The sequence below is a fragment of the Odontomachus brunneus genome, unplaced genomic scaffold (genome assembly GCF_010583005.1).
Source record: "Odontomachus brunneus isolate Ranch 3 - 2012 unplaced genomic scaffold, Obru_v1 Obru_scaffold_042, whole genome shotgun sequence".
NCBI lineage: Eukaryota > Metazoa > Arthropoda > Insecta > Hymenoptera > Formicidae > Odontomachus > Odontomachus brunneus.
The window spans coordinates 2205578-2221722 of NW_022639492.1; the positions used below are offsets into that span (position 1 = coordinate 2205578).

At 34.6% G+C, this 16145-nt stretch overlaps 2 protein-coding genes and 1 non-coding gene across 6 annotated transcripts in view; 2 read left to right on the plus strand and 1 right to left on the minus strand.

Annotated features, from left to right (window-relative positions):
- The window catches only part of LOC116844516 (40S ribosomal protein S25-like), a 2032-nt gene extending 159 nt beyond the window's left edge, over positions 1–1873 (plus strand). Inside the window, exons 1-3 of one of the 2 annotated variants that reach the window (XM_032816127.1) lie at positions 631–786; positions 1279–1371; positions 1574–1873. In XM_032816127.1, the coding sequence (XP_032672018.1) occupies positions 784–786; positions 1279–1371; positions 1574–1837 (360 nt within the window). In that variant the 5' untranslated portion in view covers positions 631–783 and the 3' untranslated portion in view covers positions 1838–1873. Of the gene's footprint in view, positions 1–630; positions 787–1278; positions 1372–1573 lie in introns of those variants that run through there. The other variant, XM_032816128.1, reaches the window with a different exon arrangement.
- LOC116844590 lies at positions 1427–1494 on the plus strand. Its single transcript, XR_004378104.1, has one exon. It is a non-coding gene; the product is annotated as a small nucleolar RNA SNORD57 (small nucleolar RNA).
- Positions 1874–2187: 314 nt separating the features above from the next.
- On the minus strand, positions 2188–15423 carry LOC116844530. 3 transcript variants are annotated; one of them, XM_032816166.1, is made up of 16 exons: positions 14910–15423; positions 14561–14715; positions 14282–14383; positions 13809–13933; positions 13536–13719; positions 13283–13386; positions 13043–13159; positions 12831–12946; positions 12552–12600; positions 12218–12430; positions 11925–12150; positions 10915–11503; positions 5938–6644; positions 5210–5409; positions 4251–4380; positions 2188–3711 (listed from the first exon to the last, which is right to left on the minus strand). In XM_032816166.1, the coding sequence occupies exons 2-16, from the start codon at positions 14708–14710 to the stop codon at positions 2458–2460; spliced, it is 4266 nt and encodes a 1421-aa protein (XP_032672057.1). In that variant the 5' UTR covers positions 14711–14715; positions 14910–15423; the 3' UTR covers positions 2188–2457. The 3 variants fall into 3 exon arrangements, with proteins under 3 accessions (XP_032672057.1, XP_032672056.1, XP_032672055.1); XM_032816165.1 differs by having other exon boundaries at positions 4251–4422; positions 15050–15422; XM_032816164.1 differs by having other exon boundaries at positions 4251–4422; positions 14910–15422.
- Positions 15424–16145: the final 722 nt, after the last annotated feature.

The following is a 16145-nucleotide window of genomic DNA, read 5'->3' on the forward strand; positions in this document are numbered from 1 at the left end:
AAGAGAACAGCTTTCCAATGGAGAGTTGAATTCTCTATTAGAAAGCTATTCTCCTATTGGATATCGGACATCGAACGCGGTGTGAATCCATTACATAATACGAATTCGGTATCACGACCTCGTATCGCGGTAAACGATGATATCTCGTAGCACGAAAAGGCTTTGAAACTAATAACAAAAAAATTATAAATCTTTTCACGTAAACTCTATCTTACTTAGCAAAATGTTATCTTTCTCTTAACTTTCCAATTAAGTTTTTTATTTTTTATGATTTTATGCTCGAGGAAAATATTTATTATTAATTCCCTACACACGAAACATGATAGCCAATCAACGTGCTGTTTCACTATAATGCAGGATTCACACCGCGTCCGCATCGAACATCGGACGCGGTGTGAATCCTGCATAAGAGAACGGTTTTCTAATAGAGAATTCAATTCTCCATTGGAAAGCTGTTCTCGTATTGGACGTCGTACGTCGCCGCGGAGGTGAATCCTCCATAAAAGCTAGAAGTTTATTGGCTACACGTCACTTCTTGTCGTGCGATTTTACGTTCTGTAGGTTTCTTCGCGTCGTATGTCCCAACTTGCTCCTACTCGCTACGCACTCTGATTGGTGTCGTGACGCATGATGACGTGACCAATCAGAGTGGGTTGGAGCGAGTAGGAGCACGTTGGGGCATGCGACGCGACACCTTCTACATTGAGCGGAAGTGGGATTGCGGCGGCAGTAGACCATGGTCACGTAACTTTCTTTTCTTGCTCTTTGCTTTCATCAGCCATCATGGTGAGCATTTACGTATAAACTGTGATATTTAAGACTACCTCTCACGATTTCACGATAAATCCGTATATATTTCGCAAAAAATATAGATTCTCGTAAAATAGTACATCAAAATTACAATACATTCGGCTTACTTTGTTCACGATAAGGCGATGAGGCCTTTGTGTAATCCACGTGTTATATTCAATCCATCGAATATAATCGCTTTAATTTAGTTTTGCTTCTAGAGAAAATATTAATTGCGTTTATCTTGATAGTAGAGAGTAACCATCGCATAAAATACAATTAATAACGAATTTTTCAAGTTGACAAGAATATAACCTATCTTTTAGTGTATCCATAGTGTTCTGAGTTAATCGTAACAACTGTTTATTAATATTTTTTTTTGTATTTTTTTATAAGTTTCAAATAATTAAAAGTTAATTTTCACAACTCTAAAACATATATGTATTCTTTCTTTTATTCATAATCATTGTTTTACATCTATTATTGCAGCCTCCTAAAAAGGATACTAAGAGCTCCTCTAAGCAACCGCAGAAAACTCAGAAGAAGAAGGAAGGTGGATCAGGTGGTAAAGCTAAGAAGAAGGTTGTTACTTTATTATAATCATGATAATTATATTAGATAATTTGATGAAATAGATCTCAATTGATGTGCACTTATCAACTTGACCAATCATGGAGGCAAAAACTGATTTAATGAGTCTGATGAGATTTAAATTCCATATCTTTAATGTTGCCTATATAATGTTAGTATTGGTTTTAACATATTGTCTTTACTATACTTGCAGAAGTGGTCCAAGGGAAAAGTACGTGATAAGTTAAATAATCAAGTACTCTTTGACAAATCCACGTATGAAAAGCTGTTGAAGGAGGTTCCACAATACAAATTGATCACACCCTCCATTGTCAGTGAAAGATTGAAGATCAGAGGGTCTCTTGCCAGAAGGGCTCTGATTGAACTTCAACAGAAGGGTCTTATTAAGCAAGTTATACAACATCATGCACAACTTATCTACACACGTACTACTAAAGGAGATGACCCAGCGGTGTAATATGTATAAGATGTTTTAATAAACAAATTAAATTCATTTTCTCCAATTTTAATCATATCCCCTTATATTCATTACTTCTATTTAATACTCTTATATAACTTAATTAGTTCATAAAATAGAGACAGGATTTGGTAATAAAACATTAGCTTTGTTTCTATATAATAATTATAAATTTATAAATTAATTTATAATTTTCTAATATAAAATATATATAATTATGAACTTTCTCTTTTTACAATAAGAATTTTTAAATAGCAAGGAATAATACTACATTAAATGAAATAGGTTATTTTATTTAAATTCTCCAAATTTAATTTTGTACTACACAAAGAGAATCACAGATAAGAATATTTATGTAAGTAAAATCATTTTTATTACGTCAATATAATACAGAAAATAATCTTACTCTCTAACGTGTGTAAAAAGAATGCGTTTATACAAGGATTTGGCAATTATGATACAATTTGAAGACAAGAGCCAACAAAAAAACAAATCGTGTCGGTTACTTTATCTTAACGAACGTTGCATGAAAATTGTGTCGTTCGGTAAATCTCGTTTACTCCGCCCAACCGACTGTATATCTTTTATTATACAGCAATGGACATTTATCTTACATTGTGCTATCTGTTATGTCTGTCAAAACACCTGCTTTCACGCTCTCGCTTCCGATATCGATTGAAGATATTCGCGTTTGCATGAAGAGAATCTCGCGCCTCGTTTTTGTCGATGTTTATTCGACCGAGCGCTTGTAATTTACCGTTTCTCAACAGGTAATGCTTCGTGCTATCGTTGGTCTCGGAATCGCGAAACTTTACTTGCTGCTGTGTGTAATCGTCTTTGCCGCGCAACCGGCTTTTACGATGAAGCCTATTGTCATTATCGTCACTGACATCGTTGTCGTTATTGTCCTCCTCGTCGCTCACTAACAACTCTAGCTTAGGATTGATTACATTCTGTATCTTGCACAGATCTATACTGACTCTGATAGTGGAATCGTCGTTGCACTTTCTTTCGTCCTCGCGAAAATCCATGCACCGGATCAGTTGACTGGAATCGCACGCGTCGATCTGTTTGTTCGAAATGCTACGCTCGTTGAACATGATGTTCGGTACACTTACGATATCCCGGTCCCAGATCCGCGATCTCGTGACGCTCGTTCGATCTGAATGCGCGTAACTACTACTCTTCGCATGGTTCGCGGTTGTGTATGAGAGATTGCGCGAGGGTGATGTCTGAGAGTCATTCATCGCGCGCGAGCCGTCGCTACCCTTGTTATCGATGCGTCGATTCGCCGCGACAGTAACATTGTTTTGCAGTACTTTCTCAACGTTTTTATTCGTTTGGACAATATTTAAGTCAGAATCAATGCTGTGTATTGTACGTTTACGAGTCAACCAGCTGCTCTCCTCCGTAACAGGTGTGGGCTGCTTGCGCTGCACACTCTCCCGATGCTCGATGCGCAAGTTTTGGCTGCGGTCATTATCCTTACTACCTACAGAAGTGTTACATATTGCTCGGCCTAACGCGTTTGGGTTAGTGTCGTTTGTCGCGTGTGCGTCGTCGACAACGTTCGTCAGACTTGTGTTACCAGAGGTAACGTTACAAGAAACCATCCTCGAAACTGGATCCAGGTTCTCCTTCGTATCGTCGTGTGCGACAATTGTCGTTGCGTCGGCTGTACGTTCAGTCTTATTGTCAGTCGAACGACTCGCGAGCGAATCACTGTCGATGTGATTTGAACTAGACGAAGCTTCGTATCGCGCCTGAGAAGTAAAAAGTCTCGGCTTCCACGTGGCTTTTTTGCATAGGTCGGTGAAGTTTTTGATGTTGTTTTTCACGGAGATATTTACAGAGAACGTGTCGTATAAGGTCATCTGCGGAAAATGTAAACACACATCAATACACCTCTACAATTTTCAAAATCGATCGTGGAACTGAACTCGCCGGATTTTTCTTCGGCGAATCAACGATTACGTATGCACAGTAGTCTAAGACCAATTTAGTTATGTTTTTACACAGATACCACAGTCTACGTTTGTATCGTCTGCATAAAATTAATTTGACAATTTCTGATGTGATTACTAGTTACATTACATTAGCTGTAACTATTAGTTGTATTTATACATCCTGTATATATTTACTTAGATAAATTTTATCTACAATTCTTTACGATATAAAATTAAACTTAGTTATGATTCAGTTAATGCTATGATTGCTATGATAGTTATGATAATATGGTTGTCTATGCACACCAACAGTTACAACACTGGAAATTAAATCGGTTTTATTGCTGCTCATGTAAACGCAGATTATATGTACTACACTGAACTGATTTTAAATTACCGTGTAAACGTAATCAGCAATATCAGTGGCTCATTATCGTGATCGCGTCGTCATCGTATACATGTCTTACCTGAATATTTTTTCCGCAGACGCGGAATTTGAGGTCATGTAGATGCATATATTGCGGTATCAATCGAGGTTGATGACAGGCGTTATGGTTGTTTGTGACTCGGGGGAAGACACCGTGCTTGGCTCTGATACTTCGAATGCGTGAAATAATGGACATGATATGCATGGAATTGCTGCACAAAAATACATTGAAGTATTATTAATGTGTTGGAAAGTTCACCATTCATGTTCATGTACTATTTTTCAATCTATATATTGAATGGCAGTGTATACTGTGTGTAGGGTTGAGAAGTAACACTTTACTTTTATCGCTTTACTTTTACCGTTACCGTTACTTTTTCCAGTAATAACTTAGTAACAGCATTTTTATTAATAACTGAATCAACTATTACTTTGTTTTTTAAATAAAATTTCATTCCAAGAAATTTACAGAGTAGGATGTGAATGAAGCATATTTGTGGCAAAGAATCATAAAAAGGAATCTTCAAAACTTGATGATAACGAAAATTGTAATATGACTTGTTAAATAAATTGTAATATGACTTGTTAAATTGATTTTTAAATAAAGATAATAAATGTTTTTTTTCGAAATGAGAAGTGGTAACAGTAACGAATTAGTTTTTTTCAAAGGGTAACTAGTAACAGTAATGATTTATTTTCAAAAAATAACTTTCCAATCCTATGTATGTGTAAATTGTAATTTATTTATCACTACTCAATTACTCGTCATGTTTCTCGAGAAAACTTCATCTAAAACACAACGAATATCAATATTTCTCTGTAATTAGACTTACCCCGACAATTGTATCCATTTACAAAGCGATTCGCAAAAAAGGAAAAACAAACAATAATTAATGTGAGAATATATGAAAGATATAAACTGTCCATAAACGACTTACATCGCCGCTGATATGGGAGACACTGCATAGTTTAGACCCGTATTATATTTATTAAACTCACCTTTCATTATGGGGCCTTCGGTTGTATGTTTTTCTGGATCCCTGGAATCTCGGCAAGTTTCTCTCTTGCTCAACTTCCCTTCCAGTGATTTCCGATGCGTTGGATGTGTCTGCGGCTCCAGCATTCTCTGCGGCCTCAGAGAAACAGGCAGGTCTTGTTGACGTAACAGCAGGATTGGTCCTGCCTGCATCCCCGTCACACTGTTAGAATCGCAAGATATTCACTGGAGAGCAGGTACGGGGAAATTTCTGTTACAACATATACTCCCCGCACCGTCTTTCTCGCCAGTATTTTATTCTATTGCTTTGTTGGATATTTAAACGCGGGGTTTATGGAGAGAAGAGAGGTTGAAGAGAGACAGAGAGAGAGAGAAAGATTGCATGGCTCAAGAAAAAAATATTTTATCGCAAAAAAAAGGAATAAAACGTATCTATAAGTTTTCATCAGAGACGTAGTTCTACTTAAACTCCATTCAATCTACGATGTTTCCAAGGTAGAAACAAATAAAAAGAAACGAGCCTCTCATTATCTTAACCAACAACAAAAGTTTTATTGCATTTTTACATAAATTAAATTATATATATATATATATATATATATATATATATATATATATATATATATATGTGTGTGTGTATATATGTGTGCATATATATATATATGTATAGTTATTATACTTTTACAAAATATAATTTGACATTTTTAAGATTTTTAAGTAATTTACTTACTACTATCCTGCTCGAGGAATCGCTGCCAGTGGGAGGATTATCGGTTGTTTTCTCTTGCAGAAGTTCAGCTTGCTGATTACTCGATACTTCTGCCTTCTGACTGTCGTTCGTGATCACATCGGTACTTATCGATTCAGCCATGACTACAGTTTGACGTATATTAGCGGTGTTCTGTATAACAGGTGGCCGTATAACGTCATTCGACGTTGTGGCGTACAAAGTAGCAGCACTCTCGCTTTCTAGACTCCCTTGGCTCGATACTGGTTGCGAGTAGAATATGTTCGACGACGGAAATGAATAGTAAATCTGTTTGTCGTCGGCCTGAATGACGGGCGTGTACAATTTGACGGAGTCGTTTTCGCTGCTCTGTGACGAGGCTATTTCCACAACGCTGTCGTCTGTTTTTAGGTGATGATTGGATTCGATAACCGCATATGCCACGTCTACTTTGCACGTGTCAGTTTGCACAAGTGTAGTAATATCGTTCTTTTGACTGGTACTCAAGGACGGACTGGAAATTTTAGTTATGGATGCGGTGTACTCGTCGATGTCTTCAATAATTTCGCTAGGCTCCATGTTAGACGTGTCCTTAGACTCGACTCTTTGATTTTGCTCCCGCCAAGTGTCATGCATGACGGTATCCGTTAACATTTCGTCCAAACTGTTTCCTTTGATTTTCTTACAATTGTTGTCGGCGATATTGGTTGCTGAAAGATATAACGTAATTATTAGTTTTATTGTATTTAAAATATTCTTTTTCGTTTCATTGTTTATTTCTTCATAGATAACAATCTTCAGAAAAAAGAACCGAACATCTGAACTTTAATTTTTTATTAAAATTATACATCCTAAGTAATCTCTTTTATTAATTTCTTTTTGTTTTATTGTTTTATTTTTATTTTATGATAACTATACGCAAGTATTTATTAGGCCTTTTAATTAAATATATCAACAGATCATGAATTTAATTTCTTATGTAAAGTTATTATTCATACATACGCGTATGTTAATAGACTCATTTCTTTCAAGGCTCCTAGATACTCGCGTAGACTGTCCTTGTTTGTTTACGAGAAATCGCCCATTAGACCGAGTCGAATTAGGAAAAAGTTTGCGGATTAAAATCCAATAGTGCGAAAAAGTTGCTATTCATAAATGCAAGCATAATGCAAAAACATTTTTTGAAATCGGTCAATATCTTCAGGTCGCGTAACGTACCCAAAGTTTTTGATTTTTGATCCAAAATGTGAAATGTTATGAAAAGATCAAAATGAAGTGGAAATCATCAAAAGGCGGTGAAACTCAACTCAAGTTGATTGAAGGTCAAAAATTGCAAAATAGCAATCCCAAGTAGAACACAAGCTCATAAAAATATCACTATGACATCACATGAAAATCATTTCAAAAAATATCATCATAATGTCATTTGATGTAGTTTTTTGATGAGTATGTGATGAATTCTTGACTTCGGAATGATTTTATAGTGATTTTTTTCTAACAGCATAAGAAATGGTACGTTATGAGGATATAGAACGTCCATAGAACATCCCCAGGACGTTTCTGGATATTTGTTTTTAGAGTGAAACTGTGCATTAAAACAGAAAATCATAATAACATCAAAATGACTTCCATTTGACATCAAAGTGAGGATAATAATGATATAATAATGATTAAAAAATGAGTTCCTTATTCATTTTGAAAGTATTGTACTTTTTTGTTTTAAGTGAGTATTTACACATTGGCTGCGTTTGAAGTTTTATGCCAGGGTCCCTATTCCGTAACCACTTATCGACAATTGTCGGATCGGAAGTGGTTGCGGAATAAGGCCCCAGTACTGAAAATCTATATTATATATGACATGAACTGTAGAGTTCATGTAGAGTACATTCCGAACACAGCCAATTTATAATCGACTAATCCCAACAATACTAATTCAACTTGACTAATTCAATAAAAAATGACATAAATTTAGTCAAAATGACATTAGATTGACATTATTTTGACTATCTGTTCTACCTGAGTCAAAGAGCTACATTGACGCAATTGCACCACACCTGACAACCTTATATTACGTATACATATTATAGATTTTTAATACTAGTAGTGAATATCGAAACAAAACCCTAATATGTAGTAGTATATCTTATGTTCAAATCGAAATATATCATAATTTAGTTTAACACATTAATATCATCTCTTTACATTAACATCATCTCTTTTACTGATTATTGACAGGGTTGGATAGTAAATAGTTAAAAAGTTAAATAGCTTTATAACTTGGTTACATTTTTACACTGTTAACTTTTAACTTAGTTACATTTTATCGGTAACTATTAACTTTTAGTTCAATTATCTTGAAATTAACCATGCCATAAAGGTGTCGCGAGACGTCGAAAAGCTGTTCAGTGTAGAAGGGTTCATTTTCGACAATCTTCAAGGAAATTCAATAAAAATTTCTAAAAAAATTTATTACTTAAATTTAATAAGTATCTGTAAATGAAACAGGTTTTCAAATAAGGTCTATATTTGTTTTTTTCCATTATTTATAAAACTGAAACCCTGAAGTCATGAAATGAAACAAATTTAACTTTTAACTTTTTAATTACTTTTTTTTATTAACTAAACTTTTAATTCAATTAATTTCATTATGAGTTAACTTTATCTTAACTAAGTTAAATTTTCAAAACCATTAACTTTAACTTAGTTAAAAAAAAAGTTAACGTACCCAACCCTGATTGAGATGTGTTCGTTCTACTATTGCAACAAGATATTAAAGCAATATAAACATTTCAGAAACTAAAGAGATTCTTTTAAAACACTTTTACTTATAATACAACATATAACTATCTTTATCACTTTTATGTCATTTTTGCGTCATTTACTATCAATGACATTTAAGTAACAAATTATGTTATAATGATGTCCTGCTGATGTCATCATGACTTCTGTGTTCTACCTGGGATTGAGAGAGGCAAAAAACTCCCCTACCTTGGAGGGAGGTCATTTTCGACAAAATTGGCCAAAAATCTTGAAACAGCAATTTTTTATTTGTCAGTTCAGAACACATGTCAGAATAATACATTTCATATTCCTCACCCCCTCACTCAACCCCTTCGATGCACACACTCCCACATTCATTCTTACATACTGTGTAATTTTGTCCCCTCCCAAGGTAGGAGGGTTTTCTGTCTCTCTCAATTATTACTTTGCAATTTTTGACTTTCAATCAACTTACTGGGTTGAGTTTTACCGCCTTTTGATGATTCTCAGTTTATTTTGATCTTTTCACATTGATCAACATTTCACATTTTGGATAAAAAATCAAAAACTTTGGGTGCATTGCGCGACCTGAAGATATTGACTAATTTCAAAAAATTTTTTTGCATTATGCTTGTAAGTAGCAACTTTTCCACACTATTGGATTTTAATCCGCAAACTTTTTCCTAGTTCGACCCGGTTTAATGCCTGGTCTAATGATTCTTGCGTTGAAATAAAAAAAATATATATACCTAAACTTATGGACGATTTAGCAAATATATAATTTGTACAATGTTCCAAACGTTTTCTTTTTTGTGTTAAGACCTATAAATAGTTGTAAGATTAGTACGACGTGCAAGAGTCAGATTTTAACCAAACTTTTCTCATCATTTCTGTCACGTTAATTTTATGACTATTTATTGATTGTGATAGCAAAAAGAGTGTTTCAAGCATTTTACGAATTTTACTAAATTGATTACAAGTGTCGTTAATGGATATATCTTTTTATTTTAACATATAACGCAAGAATCGTGAGCATGCGATTTCTCGCTTCTGACGCCATCAAACAACAGCCGACGCGAATATTCCAGAACTTTAAGAGGATGCTGAATCTGAAAATTTTACCGACAGAACACTGACATTTTTCTGCAAAGTTTACGTCGTATTGGTTACGCAGAATTACAAATGCTTTTACGCAATGAAAGTACGTGCAAAAATAAATAGGAGCATTGCTCGATATGTGACGAAAACGAACAAAAAATTTGTAATGTAAAATCTCAAGCTATCAGCGTAATTTTTGTCTAATCCAAAAGTTCCGCAGCTTGTACATACCGAAAGTGTGGATGCTCCAAACAAAAAAATTTTGAAGAATATTGTTCTACCTTTGCATCTGCATTTGGAAGCTTAAGAATATCGAAAAAGTTTGCAGAAAGATTTCTATACATATATGGTTAGGTTTTCCGTTGAATATGGTAAAATAAAGCAATACATATTCATGTAAGTTCTATATATACAAGAAATACGAAAAGAATAGCGTGATTATATTAGTGACGATCATCTCTACATAATCGACATTGTTCGAGTTCGTCATCGACTTCAGCATCCCCTTAAAGCCTCTGACTCTTCCCCATGGAACTCTTGATTGAAGACATTAGAAGCGAGAAAATACATGTTAAAAATTCTTGCAAAATACGCTGAAATAAAAAGATGTGTATCTATAAAATGATACAATCCATCAAGCAGACTTTTAAAATAGTCCAAAAAAACAATTTCCTTTTGTTCGAACGATCAATAACTACAAAATTAATGTGACATGCAACCTTTCTCTTTAATTTATCTTTTCTCATGATTTTGTCACGTTGATTTTACAGCTATTTATTGATTATTAGAGTAAACGCAAAAAATGTACGAACTATTTTATGAGTTTGCTCGATCCATTGCAAGAGTACTATTTTGTAAATATATTTTACTTCAACGTATTTTGCAAAAATTTTTAATAAGTATTTCTCACTTCTAATATCAATCAAAATGGCCGCGACGTGGAACCAGGGAGAAACCCTAATTACATTTTCTCTACATTTTTTTGCGATTCTCTCCCCCGCCCCCCTCCTCTCTCTCTCCCTCGTCTTATTTACAATTATTAATTCATTTTACATATAAAAAGTGCAATATAAAGCAGTTAAAAGAAACAGGCTTGTTATCTCAGTCTCTTTAGCAAATTACCTTCCTCGTGTATGCCACGCTTCATCGCAGTAGACGAAGACTGTTGCGAGGCAACCCATTTTTCCAAGGGCTTGATTTCGGCAGAAGACGTGTCACCGGTGTCCGACTGTAACCACGTGACGTTCTCTTCGAGATCTACATCAGGCACGTTCGCGAATACTTCTGGCGGTAGTGAAGTAACGTTAGTAATTTTAATGTTCATGACGGAACTAGAGTCTTCAGAGACTTCCGCATCATCGTTTAAAGAAGCAGTCCGCGTGAGTTCCCGTATGAGTTCCTGCGTGAATCCCTTCGTGGACTGCCGCGTGGATTTTTGCGTAGAGTCCTGCGATGCGGTCACATCCGATTGCTTCGAGATATCAATTTTTTTTCTATTCGAAACATTCGATGTCGATATATTAGATTCTTTAGTATTGTTGCATTTCTTTAGCGCTTCATGATCTGGTTGCAGCGGGTCGATCTCTTTTGTACTTTTATCCGCAGAATTCTCTGTAGAATTGCCCGAATTATCAGATTTCGAAGAACGAAACATGTTCGCCCAAGCGATTTGTACTGTCGGAATATTTATTTTGCGCTTCAACGCGATAATCTGTAGCAAAGCAAATTAAGACAATAATCAATATCAGGTTATCAGTAGATCTATTCTTTTTAGTTAAACACTAATGTTGTACATTTTTGTTTTTGAAATGAAACAAATATATAATCTAACAATGAAGAGAAAAAGTATGAAATTTTAGGACTAATTCAGCTAAAAAGAACAGACCTAATGGTACAAACGTAATTTATATCATTCTTTTATATAAGTTAAATATACTATTACTTTTAAATACTTTTAAAGTTGATATAGTCAAATACGTAAATTATATCGTTTGCGTATATTTCTTCCAATGTCCAATAAGAGAATTTCTCTTCTGAGAAACGTATTCTATCACTGGACATTGGCCGCATTCCGAACTTCAATAAAAAAAATCGTGTGCGAACGAGTATACCGCAATTGCTTTGTCATTTACCTCTACATCGTCGTCATCATCACTTTCGATTGTGATAATGATATTCTCATTTGAATTTAATTGAGATTTCACATTGTTATCAAACGACTTCTTTTGCTCAGTATAATGATCTTTCTCGTTCGTTTGCCGAGAATCGTCCACCTTGCTTTCTTGTGCAGAATCATTTTCCTTATTAACTTTGTCAGTTGTACTTTTTGTAGTAGGAGTACTCGTGGGTACCGATGCACTAAATGGTACAAAACAGAAAACATGAAACATTCCGTTATGACGTCTCGTGCAATCGCAGAACTCACCATGGTGTATCCAACAACGAATCGGTTATGCCGCAAGCTTTCAACTGCTGTTGTAATTTAAACGAACGTGGTCCAGGTCGTGATTTAAAGCTCGGTTCTATCAAAGTGGAAGATGAACTAGGACTAGATAATGAATACAACACGGGAAAATCAGTACCCACAGAGATATCAGAATCGCTTTCGTCTGAATCGGAACCTCTGCTGAGACTAGAACTAAAGGAAAATTAGAGATGTCAAATACAAGTCGCATACAGATAAGTGTTTTCAAGATAAACTCTTAATCGAAATCTTTTCGTTGTCCGTAAAATTGAAAAGTAATAAATATAGTGCATACCTATCAGAACTATTGCCAGATCTTGGACTGTTATGTTCTTTAGCGTTACCTTTATAGGAAAGAAAAATAAAACGTTTAGTTACATTTAGGTTATGATATATTTATTGTATGCCACAATTTTGTAACATACATATACAAGGTAACCATTTTTTAATGTATGACTATTTAATTATTTTAATTGCTTTTCATTGAAAGAACAAAAAAATCAGAAACAAAGAAGCTACTGAAATAATTGAGATCGCACATTAAAATGTTCTTATAAATTAAATAGGTACTCACGTAATATGGAAGTACATTCTTCACATTCCCACGCGGGATTCGCCCATTTCAATTTTCCGCAAGCCATATGAATGCCTTGTGAACCACAAATCCGACATAACACCAACTCCCATTTACTGTAATATGCATTGTTATAAAAATATTTTATAAGAACAATCTATACATATTGAACACTGTACATTTAAGCATAATTTCGTACAATTGTTACTTACGCATTACTGCTTGTATGTTTCCTTCCCTTTGGACAGAGACACAGTGTAGCATCACATTGATCATGTCTATACAATAATTCTTCAAACGCATTTGGTACTAATTCCCATGAAGCATCCCTGATTATACATCAGAAAAATAACTTTAAAATGCACGCAATCAAAATAAAATATTCGCTTAATTTAAGAGAGCATCATACAAATAAAAAAAATATTGACTTCAAGAATTAATTAAGTACTCACTGGCTAGGTATAAAAATTCCGTGTTGCAGCATAGCATTCTGAAAATCTTTTTTATTGTTACATAGGGGACACTTAAAAAAATAACCTGCACTTGAAGCAAGTTGCTGAAACAAGAAATTGTGCATATTATATATTCACATATTACAACATATCATATTTGAAAAAAACCATCAGAATATTAATTTACATTAAAATTAAAATGTATCAACTGTAATCAATAAATTTCATTGTCAAAACTTCCATCAAAACTAACCTGAACACATTTTCGATGAAACCACGCATCTTTTTTACAACAAGGAGCCCACAAGGTCTCCATAAGATCTTTAGGATTTACTCTATCATAACATATATAACACAACATATCATTTGATGAATTAATTTGTTTGAATATATATTCATCAATTTTTTGCTTTGGTCTATGATTTACACAAAATGATCTGAAACATTACAATTACAATCAATTTTATTATCCTACAATTTTTATAGCTATATAGTGTAATATTATTGTTCTAAAATTGTCCCTTACTTAAACTGTCCAAAAAACTGATGTAAAGAACCAGCCTTTAAGCCACAAGGCAAGTGAAATATGCGTTTACATTTTATGTTGCAACAACCTAAAGTTGCACCCACTCTTTTGCAGTAAGAACAAATCTAAAAACAATAATTCAGACGTTAGAAGTTGGTAACAGTAACAAAATTTTTAATTACTAAGGGTAAAGATAAAAATTTGTTTATAGTAAATTAACTTGTGTGAAAATATCACATAACTCAATGCTAAGTTCTTAACAAATTATGCTATTATATTTGTTATAACATAGATATTATATTTTAAGTATAATCTTACATTGTGAAATGATATAAAAAATTATTCTAATATTAATTATAAAAAATTATAAAATATATAACATAAGACAGATGTACATGTCTGCATGTACATATATATAATCTCTATCATCTAATGTTCATAAAACTAATACTTGTTACTATTGATAGATATACCAATTTCTTTCCTCTGCGAAGTTCTTTCTGTATATCGTCTGCTAGGAATCCCAATATACCCTCATCATCATTTCCTTTTTGTTCCATATTAGAAGACAAAAGCTAAAAGTATATTTATACTACATGAAAATCAGAGAAAATAAAGTAGCATGCAATTAGAACATTCTGGAGTTCTGTTGTGTTTGAATAATAACAGAGATAAAACACAAACAAGCTTTCTAATCTAGTAGCATATAACAAAAGTTATTGACTAAGGTCAATAACTGTTTCAAAACTCACCAGACAATAATAGTGCGTGACAATGCCATACTGATCGTACAACTTGCCATAATCCAACTCATTGTCATCTGCCAAGTTGCAAAAGCAACAGACCTTTGAGGAGGAGGTGGTAGTTGTGGAGGAAGTAGAATTACGCTTTGTAGCAGACATTATGCCTAATAAAATCACAGAAATGATCAGAACTGGACAAGACACGAAGTGAGACAATCGCGAATGTTTCACGTCTCGTGAGAGACTCGTCACCGGTGTGGCCTAACGCGGATAATTATACAGTATAACTATCAAACATACGATGAACAAATACGATCATTGCAGATATATCGTAAATCCTGCATTCATCCGACATTACCTGACTATCGCGTCAAAATCGCTCGTCCCGTGGCACATGAAGGCAAATGAACGAATTGATACGCCAAATATCGTGACAACCACGGTGATATCGTGATAATCAGTGATTTCGCAGATAATTCGTATTAACGCTGCACTCACATTTTAACACTCGCGTCTACGTTGTATGTATTCGTGTGAGCAACACAAACAAAACTTTCAAACAGTATCGGCGTGATCGTCCCCTTTAACATTGTCTCGACGACTACAAAATCGCAGACATGTTACTGCGTCCAGCCAAGAAAAACTTAGAGAAACATCGCAGACGAAAAACCGTCGATTCTCACTACAGTCCTCAGGCAAAATCTGCGATTGTTCCTTGGCTTCGTTAATGGAGGACGCTTTTAAATATTTAAGTTCAGCGTGAATGAAATCGACTCTATTTGGAGGGAAACACAGTACCGATGGCCGACGACCGACGATCGACGACCCGTCGCTGATTGGGTCGGATTCAAACATGGAGCACTGAGTAGACTCCACTGATACAGAGGGTGCTTCCGAAATACCCAGAGTTGGGTCGAGTTGAGTTAGTTCCACTATGGCTGCGTTCCGAAATTCACTGTCAGTACTGAAATTCTATAGTATACGTAACATGAACTATAGATTTTCAGTACTGACAGTCAATTTAGGAACGCAGCCTATAGTATATGTAACGGATACTATAGTGGAACTAACTAAACTTGACCCAAACCTGGACATATCGGAAGCACCCAGAGAGACGTCATGGATCTTTCCCTTCAATGTTGCATGAACTAAATTATAAATTATTTTATTTTATTTCTTATTTTATATAATTTGATAAAAGAGCAGAAAACAGAATAATCAAGAGTTAAGTCAGAAAATGTTCTAAACAGAACTTACCTTAACTTTAGAAAAAGTTTACATGGAAGAAAACAGAAACAGAAGCTAACCAAAACTCGTATTGATAATCAGGAGATTAATTGTATATTAATACAACGTGGTGCAAATTGCAAAAGTGAGCAAATTCGCTAGAGCCGTTTTTTCGTTTCGCGATCACGGTAACGGTTGGTTAGTTTGGTCCACTTAACGCTCGCAACGCCGCGAACGTCATTAACCTGGTTTACATCATGCACTTGATATGCGTACAAAATAGTAACTTTCTATTAAATAATCTTAATATCGACAATGCATGTCAACAGCGACGCATTCTATCAATACAATACGTTTTGTGGACGAG